The sequence below is a fragment of the Triticum urartu genome, chromosome 7, assembly GCF_003073215.2.
Source record: "Triticum urartu cultivar G1812 chromosome 7, Tu2.1, whole genome shotgun sequence".
In the NCBI taxonomy this organism is placed as follows: domain Eukaryota; kingdom Viridiplantae; phylum Streptophyta; class Magnoliopsida; order Poales; family Poaceae; genus Triticum; species Triticum urartu.
This window is the reverse complement of record NC_053028.1, coordinates 277,436,689-277,460,117: the sequence shown is the minus strand read 5'-3', so window position 1 is coordinate 277,460,117 and position 23,429 is coordinate 277,436,689. Positions and strand designations below refer to the sequence as shown.

Below are 23,429 nucleotides of genomic sequence, written 5' to 3'. Positions count from 1 at the left end.
CCTCTGTCATGCATCTGCCTCAGCGCCCTTCTATTCCCCCCTTCGCTGGACTTTCTCCGTGGTGACGACGCTAGCAACTAGTTCATCGTGACGTTGACGGGGTCGCTCACCCATGACTCCGTGCTCGTCGTGTTGGATGCGGTGCCACGGTCACCGTCCACCACAGTCAATGTGGTCTAACAGGCACTACATTTCTCCTTCCCCATCCTCTACCTCAGCACTCCTCTGCACGAACTTTCTTCGCGGCGACGACGCTGACAACTAGTTCACCGCAGCACCGATAGGACCGCTCGCCCGTGACACCGTCATGTCGCACGCGACGCCACGGTCACCGCCCACCGCAGTTGCGAGGCACTCTAGTGCAACTCTGTGTTAACTGTAACGCTCGCCCGCGACTCCATCATGTCGGACACGGCGCCACGGTCACCGTCCACAGCAGTCGTGAGGCACTCTAGTGTAACTTGCGTGTTAACGGTAAGTGTTAACTCTCAATCATATCACGTGTATGCAACCATACAATGTGTAGCTACATGAGTGGAAACAATGCAGGACACCGAACGGCGTGCCAAACCAATCCACTGGTGTAGGCAGCCTCGATGCAGGCAACCAAACGAGGTGCAGATTTTGATTTTTTGCCTGTTTTCCCTTAGCCAAGCCCAATTGGGATATGTATGCAATGCAGACAAATTCGTAGATGACAACCAAACACGCCCTATGTATCGCTCTTCGCGAGCGGTAGGCCTATTTCTCGTCCGTCGCTAGACGTAACTCGGTCTCGCCTCTAGCCGCGAGGGAGTGGGTCAACCCACTAGTGTAACGCCTCTAGCTCTAGTTTTTGTCGGTGTTTTTCTTACCTTTTTCCTTTTTTCTTCACCGGCTTTTCTTCGGTTTTTGGCGTTTCTTTACCGTTTTTCTCTGGGTTTTTTATTTTTATTTTCATTTCAACACATGTCTATTTTTTAATACACATTGTACATTTGTAATATACACGTGGTGAAGGAAATATGCCCTGGAGGCAATAATAAAGTTGTTATTTATATTTCCTTATATCATGATAAATGTTTATTATTCATACTAGAATTGTATTAACCGGCAACTTAGTACTTGTGTGAATACATAGACAAACAGAGTGTCCCTAGTATGCCTCTACTAGACTAGCTCCTTAATCAAAGATGGTTAAGTTTTCTGACCATAGACATGTGTTGTCACTTGATGAACGGGATCACATCATTAGAGAATGATGTGATGGACAAGACCCATCCGTTAGCTTAGCATAATGATCATTTAGTTTTATTTCTATTGCTTATTTCATGACTTATACATGTTCCTCTGACTGAGATTATGCAACTCCCGAATACTGGAGGAACACCTTGTGTGCTATCAAACGTCACAACGTAACTGGATGATTATAAAGATGCTCTACAGGTATCTCCGATGGTGTTTGTTGAGTTGGCATAGATCAAAACTAGGATTTGTCACTCCGAGTATTAGAGAGGTATCTCTGGGCCCTCTCGGTAATGCACATCATTATAAGCCTTGCAAGCAATGTGACTAATGAGTTGGTTACAGGATGATGCATTACAAAACGAGTAAAGAGACTTGCCGGTAACGAGATTGAACTAGGTATGATGATATCGATGATCGAATCTCGAGCACGTAACATACCGATGACAAAGGGAACAACGTATGTTGTTATGCGGTTTGACCGATAAAGATCTTCGTAGAATATGTAGGATCCAATATGAGCATCTAGGTCCCACTATTGGTTGTTAACCGGAGATGTGTCTCGGTCATGTCTACATAGTTCTCGAACCCGTAGGGTCCGCACGCTTAACGTTCAATGACGATTTGTATTATGAGTTATGTGATTTGATGACCGAAGTTTGTTCGGAGTCCCGGATGAGATCACAGACATGACAAGGAGTCTAGAAATGGTCGAGAGGTAATTGATATATTGGAAGGTTATATTCGGACACCGGAATGGTTCTGAAGTGTTTCGGGTATTTTTCGGAGTACCGGGAGGTTACCGGAACCCCCGGGGGAGTAATGGGCCTTAATGGGCTTTAGGGGGAAGGAGAGAAGGGCCTCAAGGGGTGCCCCCCCATGGCTTGTCCGAATTGGACCAGGAGGGGGCGGCGCCCCCCTCTTTCCTTCTCCCCTCTTCCTCCTTCCCTCCTTCTCCTAGTTGGAATAGGAAAGGGTGGGGGGGAATCCTACTTGGACCGGGAGTCCAAGTAGGACTCCCCCCCCTTGGCGCGCCCTCCTTAGGTCGGCCTCCTCTTCCCCCCTCCTTTATATACGTGGGAGGGGGGCATCCCAAAGGCACACCAAGTATTCTCTTAGCCGTGTGCGGTGTCCTCCTTCACAGTTACCCGCCTCGGTCATATCGTCGTAGTGCTTAGGCGAAGCCCTGCGCCGGTAACTTCATCATCACCGTCGCCACGCCGTTGTGCTGATGGAACTCTCCCTCGTCCTCAACTAGATCAAGAGTTCGAGGGACGTCATCGTGTTGAACATGTGTTGAACATGGAGGTGCCGTACGTTCGGTGCTAGAATTGGTTGGATCGCGAAGACGTTCGACTACATCAACCACGTTACTAAACGCTTCCGCTTTCGGACTACGAGGGTACGCGGACACACTCTCCCCTCTCATTGCTATGCATCACCAAGATAGATCTTGCGTGATCGTAGAATTTTTTTTAAATACTACGTTCCCCAACATGTGGAACATTTTTATGATACACGTTGAATATATTTAAATACACGATGTACGTTTTTTAAAATACTTGTTTTGAACATTTTCATGAATACATGTTGAACATTTAAAAAAATTGTTTGGTCTAACATCATTATCCGCTCCTCGGATGGCTCCATTGCGGCGGCGGTCAGCGGGACAAGGGGGCAGTGAACGGGGCGGAGGCAGTGGGAAAAGACAACATGTTGTGGGAAAAGAGTGACGAAATTGTTGAGCAGGCTCCGCCTCATTTTTGATGGGCCCGTGTTATTGGAGTCCTACCCGACGAACGTCCAGACTTCCACAAACCTCCCCTCGATTTGGTGCCGCTTTGAGGGATTTCGGACATCCGAACCAGTTTGAGGGATTTTAGACATCCGGCCCGGTTCTTATGATTCATAAAAAATGGTTAAAAAGTTGTGATACCGTTTTTTTAGAGTATGCAAATTGCGTATCATAACTTTATAGAAGATAGAAAAAGTATGTACAAAATTAGGAAGCCTGAAAGCCACAGAACGCCCAAGGCAAATTACCACTCCAGCTCCAGCTCCTGCCACCCAAAGCTACTACTCACACCACACCCTTACTCCTCTCCCTCCTGCTAGGTCCACATACGTAGCTCCTCAAATATTTTTTGTTTCCAGGTCCGTAGCACTCATCAAACTAGCTGCATTGCGAAACACACGGTCGTTCCTTTGTTTCCAAAGGCTCCAACATACCAAGATCACCAGCGAGTAAAAATCTTTGCGGCGTGCTTGGGGGATGCGCTTGCGTGTAGTGCCCCGCCATTTCTCCAAAGATTCGGTACCCTCGGGCGTAAGCAATGGATCTATCCTGGTCTTGGTGAATGTCATGAACCAAACTTGCCTGGAATATGCACACTAGAGCATGATGTGGTCAACAGTGTCCTCCTCTTGGTCGCAAAGGAAGCATGTTGCTCGCTCTTCTTGCAGACCATGTCTAAGCCTCTGGCCAGAGGTCCATACGCGATATTGGATCGCCAGCCACATGAATATTTTCATGATTAGTGGCGCCCAACACTTCCAGATCCAGCTCGCGAAGGCAGCCTTTATCATACCCATGAAAAGCATCTTGTAAGCCGATGCTGAAGTGTAGACGCCACGCTCGTTCCAGGGCCAAGTCGCCACATCCTGCTGGTTAGGGTCGAGCTAAATGAACAACATGATCTCACAACCGGATCAGCTGAACCATGCCATCTATGGAAAGCTCTCCTGTAATGTCAGATGCCCATCTATGGTTCAGCAAACCCTCCTTCACCGATCTTCTGTTGACAGTTTGGGTGCGGATTAGTGTGTTGATACCCACGGCAATCTCATCGATCGTGGCTCCGTCCATCCATCTATCTTTCGAAAATAGCACCTTGTCGCCTGAGCCTAGTCGCCAGTGGACCAAGCTGGTAAACGCCGTCTGAACTTGCGGGTCGCTTGTCATCGGTAAAGCTTGCCAAGGTCTGGTGGGATCGGTCCGTCTGAGCCACTCCCAACATATCTCAAACCAGCCCATGCCTCCTCTGATCCAACACACCGAGCCCGCCTAGCTCTTTTGGCCTGCAGACCCTTTGCCATGACACCGAGCCCATGCCTCCTCAGATCCATGTTGCGGTACCATTGTGATACCATCAAATAAAACAAGCAGTACCGAAAACTTTTTCTTACTAATTATAAGCAATTCCTGTATCCTTTAGATTGTTTGAGTAGATGTGTTTCTTTTCAACTGTTTAAACCTTCACATTATGTTCCCTGTACTGCACACGACGGTTTATAATTGGCGGCGGCGTACCAAGAACACTTGTTTATTATAGAAGACTCAAATTTTCAAGCCTCAAATGGCCAAATCACTCTGAAGTCTGAGCATCCCTTTTTCACAGTGAACCACGGAAACACATTAAAAAGTTCAAAATATCAAAACCTTTCAGGCCTCGTTTGGTTGCAAGGCATCCCCGAAGGATCCCCGTTGTTTCCCCAGGCCAAAGAACCACGGGCCGAGTTGGCCCAGGGAAATCGAGATGGTCATTTGGACCGCATCCTCCGAGGGTTAACCCTGCCCGACCCACGACCTTACCACGGGAAGGAAAGCCACGACCCGACAGGTCGGGGAGGAAAGCCACGGCTCGAGTGGCACACGAGTGAACAACGCACCGTCGACCAAGATCCGCCGCCGCCGCCTCCGAGCTCCTTCCGCCGACGACAGAAGCGACGCCCCCCGACCCCTCCCTCCGGTGTTCAGGATCCAACATCCTCCCCTCCAGCGACGGCGACGGACCGCAGCCGTCATCGTCCGCCTTCCCCGGATCTCCCCTCCACCTCGAAGCTTCGACCCCCTTCGGCGACCACGACGGTGATGGTTTTGTGGTTGTTTTCTACCTCCTCCGGTCAAGGTTAGCCCCCTCCTCCTTCTCCCCCTCTGCAACCTCTATCTTTCTCGAGTTCATGCCTTCACCGTCACTGATGAACTTGAACATCCATATCCAGGAAGTGAGCACCGCCTCGTTCTCTCAGATCATTCCCACCATTGTTAATCACCAGTGAACACCTACATCAGTACACAATATTTGGTTGCTGATGTTTTAGTGGCTGTCCAGAAGAACTACACAATGCTAGATCTAGGAATGTTTTATTTGCTTGTACAAACTACTTGTCCAGAAGGAGGTAGGATTGATGCATCAGTGTTGGATATTAGAAAATGAAAGAAATGTAAGCAATGCTTAGTATATTAGAAGAAATAGAAAATGATTGTTATATTTTTCTACTGATGTTGCTTCACACAAGTTTCATATGCATTGGTCAATAGTAGTTCTTCCGTAGCGCGTAGGGAACTGAAATATATATCAGACCAATGTTTCATATGCATTGATTTTGTTTCCTTTTCAGTTCTCCTAGGTTTCTTGACGTTGTGACCATTGTTTAATATGTAATACTTATCATTGATGACAAACTGTTTCTTATGAAACATTTGTAGTACTGTTGTTTCATATGCTTTTTATGGAAGTGCATACTTAATCAGTTCTTCTCAACTATGAATGTATGTCATTGAAATATAAATCCATATGCCAACTTTCAGATTACTTGTTGCTTGAGCTGAAAGGTGTAGCTGCTAATTTTTGTGTGTGCTTTAGAACTTTATTTCATTACTGTAATGAAGACTAGTTTTGACCCTTTTTGATATCCTAGTTACAGACTAGTTTTGCCCCTTTTTTGCGAGATGACCGTTTACATGATGAATCTTTGTCTGCTGGTTTTATTTGAAATTAGTTTACTTAGTTTTGTTGGGACCAAGCCTAGTAGCTAATGCACCTCATCTTTGTGGTTAGTTTTATTGGGATCTTCCAAGGAATGTTTCTATTTTATTTCGTACACTAAGATCCAGAGCAGTTGTGTTCTTGGCCCTTCATCCATCAAGAATTTTTGAAGGTTGTCCCCCGAAATAATCTGTAGCCCTATACCTTAAAGATTACCACTCTACTTTCATTACTTATCTAGAGGCTTTGTTGGCATCGTTTTCTTTCTTGGGAGAGACCGTGAACACAAACTCATAAGCTTTGTTGGCTATTTTTTCATCCAGCAATATATTCTTCATTCATGCTTTCGGTAGGCTGATTCTAGGTTCATCCATGACACGGTTGTTTTTTTGTTGTTGATTTAAGTGGTGTGGTACCAGTTGCTCGATTGTTACTTGTTATTGCTAGCTGAAAATGTAGTTGGATTCATATAAGCACATGTATGCTAACACCGTACTGTAAGTTTTCTTGGAAATATGCATCTGGTTGTGTGCTGATTAGATAGTCATCTCTGCACATGTGGGCTAATGAGGTATATATGTATCTTGTGCTGATTAGATAGTCATCTCTGCAGATGTGGGCTAATGAGGTATATATGGATCTTGTGCTGATTAGATATATGCATCTGGGTGTTGATCTTAATGTTGCCACTCCTAGGAAACTGACACGACACAGTGTATATTATTCTGAATATTACACAATTAGAATAGTGTTTATACAATTGAAAAGCTTTGAGGACTATTTTCAAGCTGGCTTCAGTGTAACATTCTTTTCTTGCCAAATGATGGCTTTCATGCCGTGGTCGTCTAGGAATCAAAGGGAACAATATTTTATTTATTACTCCGTAGAACACAAATCAGTCTGACTTATTATGTTTGCATCTATTTCATTGAAAACCATGCATATGTGCTTATATATATTAAAATGTGATATTTTATAGTAACTATATTGTTCCTTTTCTTTTTGCAGGTTTCCTAAAGCTAACCAATGAAAATGTCCAAAGAAGTTGATGGTGAAAGTTTTAGTAGAGTGATTATTCCAATGACAACACATTTCCCCATGGATCAGTCACATATGCACATCTTTTTAGTAGAACTATATGTGTTGTTACCCTCCTTGGAGGCGGCGGTATGGACTGATCCCCTCACCTCCCCTGCCCGGTATGGACTGATCCCCTCACTTCCCTTGCCCCTAGGTCTCCCGGGCGAAAGCCCTAACTTTGTTGGGCGGCGGCGGTGCTCTTGGCGTCGTTCCCTTCTTGAAGGCGCCGCTTTGTGAGCCTTGTGGTCGAGTGGTGCTTGTGGGTGTTGGGTGGCGGCGGCGGTGTGGCCCTCTTGTCCTAACGTGAAACTTCCCCCTCCGGTGTTGGATGTGTGCAGCGGCGATGTTCTGCTCAAGGAGAGCCTCCGGCGTCTCGTTGGGGATGTGTTGACCCTCTCTATGTGGCCATCTTCCTGCAGCATCCATCTCATCTTGCGATGGTGCGACACCTTCAATCCAGGCAAGGAGGTAGTGGCCTTCTACGAAGATAATGGACGGGAGTGCCGTGCCGGGGCCCGTAGGTGCATGGCGACAACATATGCCCCGCTGGTGTCGCCCCCTCTCTCCTCCGAACTAGTGTGATATTGTTCCTGGTGCAGCATTCTTGGAGGAGGTCCTCGTTATCTTCGGCTTTGTTCTCTTTTGATTATCTCTAGTTTCCGTAGCGTGTGAGGAGTAGTTTGGTGTTGTCCATCGTTTATGTATCTTACCGCCGTGTTGTTCTTTCTTTTGCATGAGGGCGTTTGTTTGTAATCTGGCCAGCTGATGCCTTTTCTCAAAAAAATTGTTAAACCATGATTACCGCACCAAAATTAATCCATGATGTTGTGTTATTTATGTGTAACATCCCAATTTGGAATGTTATACAATAGATCATCATTGCATATCATATTTTATTGCATTTGATTCTAGAAATTCTACGCAACTCAAGGACCCTCGGAGAGAGTTGGGGATTTCGTTATTTTCATATTTGAGTTTTCTTAAATTTTCAAAATAGGATCATTTGATTTTATTTATTTTATCTTCAATTATTTCTATTATCAAAATATGAGAGAGTGAATAAAATGACTTTCCCAAAATAAAGAAATATTGAGGATTTGATAAAAAAATCAAATAAGATTTTACTTTGGTTTTATTTGCTATTATATTTGAATTTAAGAAAAATGCATGTTTTTCAAAATTGCATTTAGGCCCAAAATAAATATTCATCCTGTGCGGCTTGATTTTAGAAGTCGGGGAAATTTTATTTCAGAATTTTTGGAGTCCGTTTAGTATTCCTTTTGGTTTTTTTCTGAGCGTAATTATAAAAAAAAGTCGAATCGACCTATCGGGCCGTGTCCGATCAGGACACCCGGCCCGGCCGGCCTTTATAAGCCGGGGAGCCCAGCCCGAGTCGCCCCAAACCCTAGCGCCCAATCCTGTCGCCCCTGACACCGCCGCCGCCGCCTCGCCTCGCGCGCTGCATTGCCGCCCCGTCGCCGCCGCTCGGAGCCGCCGCCCCGCCGGAGGTTGACTGCTGCCCCGCCGCCGGCGGTTTTCCTTGAGAAAACTGTTTGGTTTTCCGTCCGGTTTTTCATTTGGTTTTTTTAGATTCGTTTTTTTAGATCGGTTTTTCGGTTTAGCTAATTAGCGAGCGTTCGCTCGTTAGTTTGTTTTAATGAACGCGTTCATCGTTTAGATCCAGATAACGAACGTTCGTTCGATAATCTGTTCGTCGTTTTTATTTTTATCGGATTAAATCCGCGATTTTTCTGATCGCGATTCCTGATCCGATTTTCGTTCTAGTATAACTTTTCGCTCGTTTATCGGAATCAGGCGATTCAAGTGCCTGGAGTTTCGTCTCGAAACTCTCTTTCCGTTTAACCAGCTCAAATAAGTTTTTGCCTCTGTAAAAATTGCCCTAGATCTAGAATAGTAAACGAAGCCTTTTTCTTTTGTCTTTGTCTTTCGTTGCTTCGTTCGATTTGATTCTTTTTGCCAATCGGAGTTCTTAAGTTGAACTTTCTGGTTAGATCTCTTATTCGAGTTTTACCTTTGCATTAGTTGAGTATTTATTGTATGCTTGTTTGTTTGCGATAGAGTACCCAGAGTGCCCCGCTTGCTACTTCGAATCGCTAGAATCGCTAGGTTTCACGGATCATCAGCAAGCCAAGTAACACTTTGATCATACCTCCTACTACCCAGTTTTATTGCATTAGATCAATTCTCACACATTGCATGATTAGGATCTAATTAAATTGTGGGTTTCGGAAGTAGTTGAGGTAGTACCTATTACCTGTTTATTATCAAACCTTTGGGAGTTACTTCTACGTTTGCTTGATATGCCATGCTATGCTAGTAGACATGGATTGGGTGAGTGAAATCCATGACAGATGTGAGTTTGTTAAATTAATGGTTTATCTATGGTGGCAACTTAAATACACATCTGGGTGGATTGAGGCACCTAGGTATTCCGGCGATTGCCTGTTTTCTTTTGGACCGCCACCCAGGCTCAAAGGGATCATGAGATTATTCATGATAGAAACTTCTGTATGCAGCCACAAGCTACTATGGACTCTAGTATAGTTGACTAAGTTGTGCGAACTCTTACAGTGGTAGACTAGCAGATGTAGGGGAAAGTAGGTGTAACGGTCTACCCGATCGTAAGGTGCTAGCGCTTCTGAAAGACTATGTCTCGGTCATCTGTTTCTCAAACACCATGTAGTGCGAGAATCCCAACGGAGGAGATCGAGTCTTGTGGGGAAAAGTGCGCAAACCTCTGCAGAGTGTATAAACTAATCATGATTAGTCGTGTCCCCGGTTATGGACATCTTGAGTATCTAGTACTTGGATTATCATGTGAATCTCATCATGTTACTCTAATTAATATTGTTGGGTTTTAATGATGTTTCTTAATTGGGATTGAGAATGTTGTCAACCATTCTCAATGTTTAACAACCACCATGAAGGATAAATAAAAATGTATTCTTTGCAGTAGGGAAAAGATGGCTTTACGCAAAACTGTAACCATAGAGCTTTCCACCAGCCATATATGCATGTAGAATAGCTTTAATCTTCCATTACTCTCTATGTGTTACATTGCTAGCATATTCCATGTGCTGACCCGTTTCGGGCTGCAACGTTCATGTTGCAGACTTTTCAGACGACGAGTAAGGTACTTTTAGGTCGTGGTTCTATACTCAGTGATGCCGTTGGAGTTGATGGACTCACTTATCTTCCAAGCCTTCCGCTGTTATCATATTAGATGGCCTTAAGCCATATTTATTGTAATAATTTCTCTTTTGAGACACTCGATGTAATAAGTGTGTGATTGCTACTCTGTTATAAATCCTTCAAGTACTATGTGGTGTCAGCATTACTGGTCCAAGGATGACACCGGAGCACAAAGATTGGACCGTCTGAGGTCTGGTCGCTACAAGATGGTATCGGAGCATACGCTGACTATAGGACACGACCATTAAGCTAAAGCCCTAGATCACTATTCACTCTCTTCTCATTCTGACCTCTCATCTTTTCTACCCTTTTAGGTTGGCGGATGCGAGGAACAAGTTCACGCAACCGGATGAAGATACACCCTTTGGACGTCACTTGAAGGAAGTCACTAGATACCTGAACATAGGAGTAGCAAGCTTCACCGGGGCCTACAACGCCAATTTACCTGAAGAAGAGCGCTGGTTGATTCAAGTTCAAGTTTCAGGAAGGACGTTCATGCCAGTCACTAAACCCATAGAGTTTTATTTTGATGCACCAACTTGGAATCTAGGAAAGAGCATGGCAGTTCACATCGTCATGGGACGCATTGGAGAAGTTTACCGCAATGATCTCAAGGATACTATCTACCAGATTTGTGGGCGCCGAGATGAGTACTGGGAGATGATCAGCACCCAGAAGGATAGATCAATTGCAGCTTTTATCCAAGAGTTAAACCAGCACATTCGACGTCAGGAGAACCAGATGTGCGCCGACATGATAGATCTGAAGAAGGCGTTGCAGAATCAAGGAACTAGAGGAAGAACTCAAGGCTACACGTGAAGATTATGAAGAGGAAATCGAATTATTAGTGGAGAAGAATGACGATCTGATCAAGAAGATTGGAATATTTATGGGAGGCCCTACACTAGTAGAAGAAGACGAAGAACCCAAGGAGATTCGCCCGGAAGACTACATCATCATCGACGACACCGACTCGGATCCAGATGATAGCGATGATGACTATGTGGATGAAGCTGGAGCAGATATCATGGAGTCTGCAACCAAAGAATATTTCTAGTAGACCACCCCATCAGTAGTAGTAGTTCACCATGTAAATATAGCAGTCCGAGCACTTTTGCGATAGTTAGATCGATTTTATGCCCTTGTTTGATTGAATGAAGTGAATTGTTGCTTTTGCCTCATGTGCATATGGGTAGTGTTTTCTCTCTAGACCCCTCTCTATTCTTAAATCTCATTTTTTCTAAAACCTCAGATGCCTCCGAGACGTGACCCCGGATTTACCTTCCCACTGGAGCTCACCCAGTTGATCCAGAAGCAGAACACATTGATGCAGTTGCTAGTCCAGAATCAGAATCAGGGGAACAACAACAACAACCCACCACCACCACCACGACCTATTGATCACTTAGCCCGTTTTCTTAGGCTGAATCCGCTGGTGTTTTCTAGTAGCACCGAGCCTATAGTAGCAGATGATTGGCTCCGCAAGATAGCAAGGGAGTTGACCACGACAGGATGCACAGATGCGGAAAAGGTGAAGTTTGCCGCACATTAGCTTGAAGGACCCGCATCATCATGGTGGGAGAATTTCACCGCCACTTTCCCTATCGACACTGTCACATGGGACCAGTTCCAGCAGGCTTTCCGTACTGCCCATGTTTCAGCAGCAGCTATGTCCATGAAGAAGCGAGAGTTTCGCAACTTGCGCCAAGGAGGACGGACAGTTGGCCAGTATTTGGAGGACTTTAGTAAGTTAGAACGTTATGCCCCAGATGACGTTGCTACGGATGCAGCTAAGTAAGAGAAGTTTCTGGAAGGACTGAATGATGAGCTGAGCATGCAGTTGATGATAGCAACCTTCAACAACTACCAGGAGTTGGTAGATCGTGCTCTCATGATTGAAGGGAAGCAGCAGCAGATTGAGAACCGCAAGAGGAAGTATGGACAAGGGAAGTACAATTCAGAAGCTCAGCAGAAGCCACGTTTTACCCCTAGACCGGGAGGAAATTTTCAGCATACCCATGAAGGAGGTAGCTCGCACAATCACAATGGCACCAAGAATGATAATGGGAATGGAGGAAGCAACGGCCAGAACCGCACCAACCCATCAACCCCAGCCAAGAGAGACCTGAGCCAAGTCACTTGCTTTAAGTGCCAGAAGACCGGTCATTATGCCAATGAATGTCCTGAATCCCAGAACGGAAATGGCAATGGAAGCTCTGGGAAGAAGTCGAACCCTTTCAATAGGGGACAGGTGAACCACGTTAACGTGGAAGAGGTTGAAGAGCAGACGGATGCAGTAATCGGTAAGTTTTTGGTTAAGTCATTTATTGCACTTTTTTTATACTGGTGCATCGCATTCATACATATCAAGGGGATTTGTGGATAAGTATAACCTGCCCACCAAAGTTCTTATAACACCTATGTTAGTAAGCTCACCAGGAGCGGAGTATATGGCTAGTAAGGGATGTTTTCAAGTGCCATTGAGTATAGGTGGGCATGTGTTTCCCTCGGATTTGATCATTTTGGAATCATAAGGTTTGGATTTAATTCTGGGTATGGATTGGCTGTCGATGTATGGAGGAAACATCGATTGCGCTAGTAAGTCAATTTTGCTTACCACACCAGAAGGGAGAAGGATCAAGTATGTATCCCGGCATGTGCCGAAGAGGACTCAAGTAAATTGCTTAACAGGAGTTGTGCAGGAGGAAGTACCAGTAGTGAAGGATTTCCCTGATGTATTTTCAGAAGAGTTGCCAAGCATGCCATCGGATAGAGATATTGAGTTTTTGATTGAGTTTTTGCCAGGCACAGGGCCAATATCTAAGAGACCATATAGGATGCCCGCAAAGGATTTGGAAAAGATTAAGAAGCAGATTAAGGAGTTACTGGATAAAGGTTATATTCGCCCAAGTTCTTCACCTTGGAGATCGCCAGTACTTCTAGTGGAAAAGAAGGATGGATCGTTAAGGATGGTTGTTGATTATCGAGGATTGAATGAAGTAACCATCAAGAACAAGTACCCACTACCGATGATTAATGATCTGTTTGATCGATTGCAAGGAGCTAAGGTATTTTCCAAGATCGATCTGCGATCAGAATACGATCAGTTGAAGATTCGAGAACAGGATATACCTAAGACGACTTTTACCACCAGGTATGGGCTGTACGAGTATACCGTTATGTCATTTGGTCTGACTAACGCACATGCATACTTTATGAACATGATGAACAAAGTGTTTATGGAGTTTTTGGATAAGTTCGTCGTGGTGTTCATTGATAATATCCTAGTTTACTCGAAGAATGAAGAGGAGCATAAGGAGCATTTGCGTTTGGTACTTGGTAAATTCAGAGAACATCAGTTATATGCTAAGTTTAGCAAATGTGAGTTTTGGTTGAAGGAAGTTGGATTTCTCGGACACGTTATATCCGGAGAAGGTATAGCAGTAGATCCCACCAAGGTTGACACTGTAACAAATTGGGAAGCGCCAACAACAGTTGGAGAGATCCGAAGTTTTCTTGGACTCGCAGGATACTACCGGAGATTTATTGAAAATTTCTCGAAGATTGCGAAGCCTATGACAAAATTGTTGAAGAAGGATACCAAGTTTATATGGACCGAGGAATGTGAGGCCAGTTTCCAGGAGTTGAAGAAACGTTTGGTTACATCACCTGTGTTGATTTTGGCAGATCAGACCAAGGATTATGAGGTGTATTGTGACGCTTCACGTCGAGGACTTGGAGCAGTGCTTATGCAGGAAGGAAGAGTTGTTTCATATGCCTCACGACAGCTCAAGCCTCATGAGTTGAATTATGCTACACATGATTTGGAGTTAGCAGTCGTAGTGCATGCATTGAAAACCTGGAGACACTTTCTCATTGGAAATCATTGTGAGGTGTACACAGATCACAAGAGTTTGAAGTATATTTTCACGCAGAAGGAGTTGAATCTCAGGCAAAGGAGATTGTTGGAACTCATCAAGGATTATGATATGAGATTGCATTATCACTCAGGAAAGGCTAACGTAGTAGCTGACGCGTTGAGCCGTAAAAGCCATGTCAACACCCTAATGACGGGAGATTTACCAAGAGAGTTAGCCGAAAATCTTCGTGAGCTATGTTTAGAGATAGTCCCGAGAGGTTATGTAGCAGCATTGGAGATTCAGTCTACTTTGATGGATAAGATCAGAGAAGTCTAGAAGACTGACAAGGAGATCGCTTCTATTAAGGAGAAAATGAGCAAAGGAAAAACTAAAGGATTTTGTGAGGATGAGCACGATACCTTATGGTTTGAAGACCGTGTTTATGTGCCTAATGACCCGGAGATCAGGAAGTTAATTCTGCAAGAGGCCCATGATTCACCATATTCGATTCACCCAAAAAATACCAAGATGTATTTGGATTTTAAGGATACTTTCTGGTGGACCAGAATGAAGAAGAATATTGCGGAGTATGTAGCAGTTTGTGATGTATGTTAGAGTGTAAAGGCAGAGCATCAGAAGCCAGCAGGATTGCTACAGTCATTGCCGATACCCGAATGGAAGTGGAATAAGTCAGGCATGGATTTTATTACAGGATTGCCCAGAACACGTTCAGGCTATGACTCGATATGAGTTGTAGTCGATCGTTTGACAAAGGTAGCTCATTTCATCCCAGTGAAGACTACCTATACTAGTGCCAAGTTGGCAAAGATATACATGATCAGGATCGTATATTTGCATGGAGTTTCAAGGAGCATTGTATCAGATAGAGGAACCCAGTTACCTCAAAGTTCTGGAATCAGTTGCATGAAACTTTAGGTACCAGGCTAGAGTTTAGTACAGCTTTCCATCCGCAGACAGATGGACAGACCGAAAAAGTCAATCAGATTTTGGAGGACATGCTAAGAGCTTGTGCGCTAGATTACGGATCTAGTTGGGACGAGAATTTTCCATATGCAGAGTTCTCTTATAACAACAGTTATCAATCCAGTTTGAAGATGGCCCCTTTCGAAGCCTTGTACGGAAGGAGGTGTAGGACCCCATTGTCGTGGGATGAAGTTGGAGACCGTTAGTTGTTTGGACCGGATCTGATTAAGGAGTCTGAACAGAAAGTAAAATTGATTCGCGATAGGCTCAAGGTAGCTCAGTCCAGGCAGAAGAGCTACGCAGATTCTAAACGCAAGGAGACAGTTTACGAAGTCGAAGACCGAGTTTATCTTCGAGTATCTCCACTTCGAGGAGTTAAACGTTTTGGAGTTAAGGGAAAGTTAGCGCCATATTTTGTAGGACCATACAAAGTTTTGGAGCGTATGAGAGAAGTAGCCTACAAGTTGGAATTGCCCGAAGGATTGTCAGGAGTTCACGACGTGTTCCACGTTTCCCAATTGAAGAAGTGCCATGCATAGATGGCTGATATACCGCTGAGAGACACAATGCTGCTGGAAGCGATTCAGTTGGACAGTGATTTGACCTATGAGGAGAAACCAGTCAAGATTCTTGAATATGCCAGCCGAGTCATCCGCAGCAAGGTTATTAAGTTTTGCAAAGTTCAGTGAAGCCACCACACGAAGAATGAAGCCACCTGGGAGCGAGAGGAAGATTTGCTGAAGGACCACCCTCACCTATTTTCTAGTCAACCCGAATCTCGAGGGCGAGATTCATCTTAAGGGGGTAGGTTTGTAACATCCCAAATTTTCAATTTGGAATGTTATACAATAGATCATCATTGCATATTATATTTTATTGCATTTTGGTTGATCCTAGAAATTCTAGGCAACTCAAAGGACCCTCGAAGAGAGTTGGGGATTTCGTTATTTTCATATTTGAGTTTTCTCAAATATTGAAAATAGGATCATTTGATTTTATTTATTTTATCTTTAATTATTTCTATTATCAAAATATGAGAGAGGGAATAAAATGACTTTCCCAAAATAAATAAATATTAAGGATTTAATAAAAAAATCAAATAAGATTTTATTTTGATTTTATTTGCTATTTTATTTGAATTTAGGAAAAATGCGTGTTTTTCAAAATTGCATTTAGGCCCCAAATAAATGTTCATCCTGTGCGGCTTGATTTTAGAAGCCATGAAAAATTTATTTCGAAATTTTCGAAGTCCGTTTAATATTCCTTTTGTTTTTTTTTCAAAGCGTAATTATATAAAAAGTATCGAGCCGACCTACCGGGCCGTGTCCGACCAGAACACCCGGCCCGGCCGGCCTTTAGCCGAAGAGCCCAGCCCGAGCCGCCCCAAACCCTAGCGCCCGATCCCGCCGCCCCTGACGCCGCCGCTGCCGCGCAGCCGGATCGCCCCGCCGCCGCCCGGAGCCGCCGCCCGCCGACCTTGCCGCCCCGCCGGAGGTTGACCGCTGCCCCGCCGCCGGCGGTTTTCCTCAAGAAAACCGTCCGGTTTTTTGTTCGTTTTTTTAGATTCGTTTTTTAGATCGTTTTTTTCGGTTTAGCTAATTAGCGAGCGTTCGCTCGTTCGTTCGTTTTAACGAACGCGTTCATCGTTTAGATCCAGATAAAGAACGTTTGTTCGATAATCTGTTCATCGTTTTTCTTTTTCTCGGATTAAATCCGCGATTTTTCTGATCGCGATTCCTGATCCGATTTTCGTTCTAGTATAACTTTTCGCTCGTTTATCGGAATCAGGCGATTCAAGCGCCTGGAGTTTCTTCTCGAAACCCTCTTTCCGTTTAACCAACTCAAATAAGTTTTTGCCTCTGTAAAAATTACCCTAGATCCAGAATAGTAAATGAAGCCTTTTTCTTTTGCTGTTTGTCTTTTGTTGCTTCGTTCGATTTGATTCTTTTTGCCAACCGGAGTTCTGAAGTTGAACTTTCTGGTTAGATCTCTTATTCGAGTTTTACCTATGCATTAGTTAAGTACTTATTGTATACTTGTTTGTTTGCGATAGAGTATCCGGAGTGCGCCGCTTGCTACTTCGAATCGCTAGGTTTCACGGATCACCAGCAAGGCAAGTAACACTTTGATCATACCTCGTACTACCCAGTTTTTATTGCATTAGATCAATCCTCACACATTGCATGATTAAGATCTAATTAAATTGTGGGTTTGGGAAGTAGTTGAGGTACTACCTATTACCTGTTTATTATCAAACCTTTGGGAGTTACTTCTACGTTTGCTTGATATGCCATGCTATGCTAGTAGACGTGGATTGGGTGAGTGAAATCCATGAAAGATGTGAGTTTGTTAAATTAATGGTTTATCTAAGATGGCAACTTAAATACACATCTGGATGGATTGAGGCACCTGGGTATTCCGGCGATTGCCTGTTTTCTTTTGGACCGCCACCCAGGCTCAAAGGGATCATGAGATTATTCATGCTAGAAACTTCTGTATGCAGCCACAAGCTACTATGGACTCTAGTATAGTTGACTAAGTTGTGCGAACTCTTACAGTGGTAGACTAGCAGATGTAGGGGAAAGTAGGTGTAACGGTCTACCCGATCGTAAGGTGCTAGCGCTTCTGAAAGACTATGTCTCGGTCATCTGTTTCTCAAACACCATGTAGTGCGAGAATCCCAACGGAGGAGATCAAGTCTTGTGGGGAAAAGTGCGCAAACCTCTGCAGAGTGTATAAACTAATCATGATTAGTCGTGTCCCCGGTTATGGACATCTTGAGTATCTAGTACTTGGATTATCATGTGAATCTCATCATGTTACTCTAATTAATATTGTTGGGTTTTAATGATGTTTCTTAATTGGGATTGAGAATGTTGTCAACCATTCTCAATGTTTAACAACCACCATGAAGGATAAATAAAAATGTATTCTTTGCAGTAGGGAAAAATTGGCTTTACGCAAAACTGTAACCATAGAGCTTTCCACCAGCCATATATGCATGTAGAATAGCTTTAATCTTTCATTACTCTCTATGTGTTACATTGCCAGCATATTTCATGTGCTGATCCGTTTCGGGCTGCAACGTTCATGTTACTGACTTTTCAGACGACGAGTAAGGTGCTTTTAGGTCGTGGTTCTATACTCAGTGATGCCATTGGAGTTGATGGACTCACTTATCTTCCAAGTCTTCCGCTGTTATCGTTATTAGATGGCTTTAAGCCATATTTATTGTAATAATTTCTCTTTTGAGACACTCGATGTAATAAGTGTGTGATTGCTACTCTGTTATAAATTTTTCAAGTACTGTGTGGTGTCAGCATTACTGATACAGGGATGACACCAGAGCACACAGATTGAACCGTTTGAGGTCTGGTCGCTACATTATGGTTAGAGTGTGTGATGTGGACTGAAGTGTTTTTTCCTGATTAGGCATGTTTCATATTTCCTGGTTTATCCTTGAAATTACAGAATTATTCTCCATTGTTCTTTCATTTTTGAATTTTGCATGGAAATTAGAAATTTACTTACTGAAAAACAAAAGAAAAAAAGAAATAGTTCTCATGGTTTTTGAATACTACATTTCTTTTCTAAGAAATCTGGCGCTTCCCTGACGTGATTCCCTCCCCTCCCCCTTGCCTCCAAACTCACGTGCGGATCTCCCCCCGTGGTGGGAGAGGATTTGCTATGGCCATGGAAAAAGCCCCCCTCGTGGGATTACACCCTGGAATGTTTTCACTATGCAACCAAATGAGGCCTCAGAGTGGCATGTTGCATCTGGAAAACCGATACCATCATTTCAGAGCTTGGGCAAGCATCAGCGCACCATCCAGCATTTTTCAGCAACGCTGTCATCTTTCAAGCATGTAGTCAGGCGATAGTGTAAAAGAATGACTATAAATATAATGATTATTTTACATCCACGAATCACAATGGGCAACTAGCGTCTAACAAAGAATGGCTATAAATTTAAGCTATTTTACATCAATGATCATACATGGACCATGAGCCCCTAACAGGATACACAAAGCAGCATCACGGTTTAGTCCAGAAGTACATGTGTCCCGAGTCTGCTGGGCTGAAAAGCAGAGAGACGAACTCGAGGCTTGTTTGCTAGTTTCTTTGGACAATACAACAGCTCCTGGTGCTTAAATCTCACCGGCATCAGAAAATATATGCTGTCCCTATTTCTTCCCATTATTCGCCCATCATTACGACCACAATAGAATGTCATGCCTCGTTGTTACCCGGTGTAGAAACTTCTGCACTGCACATAGGGCATACCTGCAACATAGCAATGGCCGAAACAGTTTTCTAGTATTCAGTTTCATCATGCGCCATTAATAACAAATTCCCTCTACAAATTAAGCTATTAGAGGAAAAATATAGATGGTATACGCATACTTCAATATCTAATACTCCCTCTGTAACTTAATTTAAGGCGTTTCCAGAGTCCACGTCACACAAGAAAAAGGTCTTACTGTGTATAAAATTGCTGTTTATGGTTGCTTTATCATGCAAAACAGGACTTCATGAGGATTGGCATCATGCAGGCTGATGGTGGAGAAAAAGTTTATGAAATCGCATTTGATGGAGGAATTAAGAGAACTTATTGTGTGACAATAGGTCCTTTCTTCCTTTTCTTTTATAAGAGATTGGTGGACATTTTTCCGGCTATGGAAGGAAGAACAGGGGGTGCTGGCTGTACCTTGTTTAACTGCAGCCACTGTTTTATGCAGTCAGAATGATATGAATGCTTGCAAGGAAGTGCAACCAATGATTCACTTTCCTCAAATTCCACACGGCAAATAACACATCTGCAAAATGAACTTCACGTATCAGAACATTTAATGACTATAGACAAAATTTTGAAAATATAAAAGGTTTTAAATCATGTACATACTGTTCCATGTTGCTGTCTTGATTATCTTCTGCTTGGTAAGTTACTGAAGGCAATGAAGCCAAAGTATCGGCAGAAACACCTCTGCTTTCCGTACCAACCACTTCACCCAATGCAACCAGCTCCTAAGAACACCAAAACTATTAATTAATATTGTAACGGTGAATCTTGAAGTTCAGTCTGGTTTAATAGAAAAGAATCTTAAATCTTCATATGCAGATATAAATGCAAATAATAACCACTTCTTCTAGTACAAAATAGAGAACTTACCTCATACGAGTATTCGTCTGGATCAACATCTTCCCATGCATCCTAAAGTTTGACATAAGCACAAATACTGAAAATGTCAGGTACCAACTTCATGCTTGGAAGATTGTTTATAATTAATTGATTATAACAAGAAAACAAGACTATCACATTGACAAAAATACAAATTGGTCGTATGGAACGGATATTGATAGATTCATAAGATTACTTTCAGCAGTTCCTAGTCCTGGATGCCAGCAACAATATGCTTATTCACAATAAAAAGATCATGATGAAAGGAAAATTTCATTCAAAACTCTAATAAACGATATGGTTGTGGGCATTTGAGGATGCTAGGATGCTTTCCCTTCCTTATTAAAAAAAGATTGGAAAATTACATACCAAATTCTATACTGGTCTTCTGTATATTTACAAACGACAGACAATGGAGTGAAGGCGCAAATATACCACCGTGTTAACCCAATCCACATTATTTTACTACATGTAGAGCAGTTCTAGGTTTTAGCCACCAACTACTGAATCCGATCAATGGCATGAAATTATTTATTCTAGACAAGATCACTGCAAAATACATAGATGATGAGTAGAAGGCAATAATGAAGATACAATGCAAACCCTAACATGAGCAATTAACTGATATGTGCTTGAAACATTCAGCTATCCAGGTTGAAAAACTGGGCCAAAAAACTAGTGCATACGATTTTAGTTAGACACAAACTTGAAGCTATCCTGAATAAAATAATAAATCTAATCTTGAGAGAGAAACTGCATGGTTGCCTAAGCATACACGTCAATAAACATTTGATTGTAACAATGGAATGTACTGTCACCTGTGCGCTATCCCCATCTTCCTCATCTTCGCCATCTTCAACATCATGCTCCATCTCTTCCCCTACTGAAGAAACAAAGAGACTAATCAACACCCAAAAAGGGGACCGGGAGAAAACGTGACTGAATTTCGAAAAGTCTTGTCTCCGGCACTCACAATCAGTGATCCCAGCGAGCGCCATGAGCCGCTGGGCGACCTCGCGCTCCTCGGCATCCTGCAGGGCCCGCGCATACGCCTCGTCGTCCTCGTACCGCGCGGGGTCCAATTCGGGCCCCTCCGCGTCGCCCACCTCCTCGTCCTCGTCCCCCTCCTCCTCGTAGTCGCTCCCCTCGTCGCCTTCGATCCCTTCCACTTCCTCTTCGTAGTAGTCGTAGCTCCCAGCGTCCGAGGCATCGTAGTCGCTGCCGTCCCCGCCGTGCGCGCTCAGCATCATGTACGCCCGCTCCTGCGGCACCGAGCGCGGCAACCCCAGATTAATTAAACCACGAAGCATCGGCGGCGGAACCGACCCCGGTAGATCTGGACGCTTACCTGCTCCTGGAGGACGCGCGCGAGGGCGAGGTCGGCCTCCTCCTGGCTTAAGGCGGTGAACGGCCGCCTCCCTACCGCGGCGGCCGACACGTCGTCCCCTCCGGCCCCGGCTGCGGCGGGAGTATTGGGGCTATGGTTTTGGTCCGCGCTGGGCTTCTCGCCGCCGTTTCCCTTGGGGCCCTCCATGGGGAGGGAGAGAGGGAGCAGTTAGGGATCGGAGACGAGAAGGAGAAGGGAACGACGAGAAGGAAGCAGAAATTCAATAGTGGCAACGTTAAGCAATCTCAGGCGCACCGCACCCGCACGCGGACGCGGTAGCTATATGAGGACGAGGCAAACGTTTTGCCGTGGGTTTGAACAGGAGGTATCTTTTTTTTATAGTATAACCTTAAAACATGAGGTATCTGTTTTTTTTTTCTTGAAATGCAGGAAGTACAGTATCTGGTTGGGACCGAGTCGGTCAGGGGACTCCTTTTTCTATTTCTTTAGACAGAGTGTTTCGTCAATGTTACATAAATTTTCCCTCCTTCTCTTCATTTCCATTTTTTCTTTTATATCTGTCTTTTTTTCCTTTTTGAAATCCGTCTTAATTGTCACACCTTTATTGACTTATCAAAAATGATAATTCGATAAATTTTTACCAAATAAGTAATTTCTATTTAGGTTGGTAAATCATGGGTAGGGATTTTATAAATAATTATTTACACAATCACATTAATACAAACATGTAATCACCGACTAAAGTACTGGAATTGTTATATCTTGTTGCTCATGCACAATTATCCAATGTAAAGAGAAATGTTCATATTGCAACTCTCAACTTGCCACACGATTTAAAAGTCAACCCTCAACTTTAAAATCGGGCATCCACATCTCAAACTAAGAACAACTCCAACACATCACCAAACATACGACACTAAATATCCACAGAAAATGTTCAGACGTGTCTGTCATGGATAGTAGGCAGGGTGCCAGCCATCCAACCGTATGCACCAAAAGTTTACCAGCTAAATTTTATTCCTATGCCCGGAGTACTAAAAATAATAAAAAATAAATACTCCTCGATCCATAACATATTCAGACACATGTTCGAGGTGTCTCCCTGAAACTCCCATAGATGTTGAACCAAATCATCCCGAAACTAATCATGAGTTTCTCGATTGCGAATTTAATGATGCATTTGCAGAAAATCCTCAAACGTTATCTATTCTATTTCAGAAGCTGGATATGATCATCCATCTCTTGAAATTTTAGACCTTGGCGACCACACAAGTTGTCGTCCTATCCCACAATACGTCTACATCTCATAGTTTAGCAGGTCCCCAAACAGTTACAAAATGGTCTTGATGCACTTCAAATGCCCTCTCAACATCATTTGTAGCTCCTTGTTTTTAGACTACGTGATTTTTTCGTCATCCCTTGACTCACAAATGGTCTTGACGAAGGTCACCCATAGAGGATAGATACCATCATAAACACAATATCTCATGTTATAATCATGATCATTGATGGTATAGTGCATGCAGTAGTTCGCCCGCACACAACCTTGCAAAACAATGAAGACTGTTGTGGCACGTTGATGTCACTGTGAGGCTCAGGTATGCTAAAGAAATATTGTCAAATTCATACATCCTGTAATGTAATTGCTTCAAAAATGATGGTGGTATTTTTACAGTGGCCTTCGTATTGGCCCTGTTGAGAATATGGATAGTTCTTCCATTTTCAGTGCATGCAATCTAGTGATTCAAGCATACCCGAAGCCCTCTTTATTC

At 43.6% G+C, this 23,429-nt stretch overlaps 1 protein-coding gene and 1 long non-coding RNA gene across 2 annotated transcripts; one reads left to right on the top strand and one right to left on the bottom strand.

Moving 5' to 3' along the window:
- Window positions 1–4,772: 4,772 nt before the first annotated feature.
- On the top strand, window positions 4,773–7,906 carry LOC125523083. The gene is made up of 2 exons (XR_007290099.1): window positions 4,773–5,132; window positions 7,002–7,906. It is a non-coding gene; the product is annotated as an uncharacterized LOC125523083 (long non-coding RNA).
- An 11,102-nt stretch (window positions 7,907–19,008) lies between these two features.
- LOC125521908 (E3 ubiquitin ligase BIG BROTHER-related-like) lies at window positions 19,009–22,002 on the bottom strand. Its single transcript, XM_048686969.1, has 7 exons — window positions 21,658–22,002; window positions 21,283–21,571; window positions 21,128–21,192; window positions 20,301–20,342; window positions 20,034–20,155; window positions 19,839–19,947; window positions 19,009–19,414 (listed from the first exon to the last, which is right to left on the bottom strand). Exons 1-7 carry the CDS (start codon window positions 21,841–21,843, stop codon window positions 19,361–19,363), a joined length of 867 nt encoding a protein of 288 aa, XP_048542926.1. The 5' UTR covers window positions 21,844–22,002; the 3' UTR covers window positions 19,009–19,360.
- Between the last annotated feature and the right edge of the window lie 1,427 nt (window positions 22,003–23,429).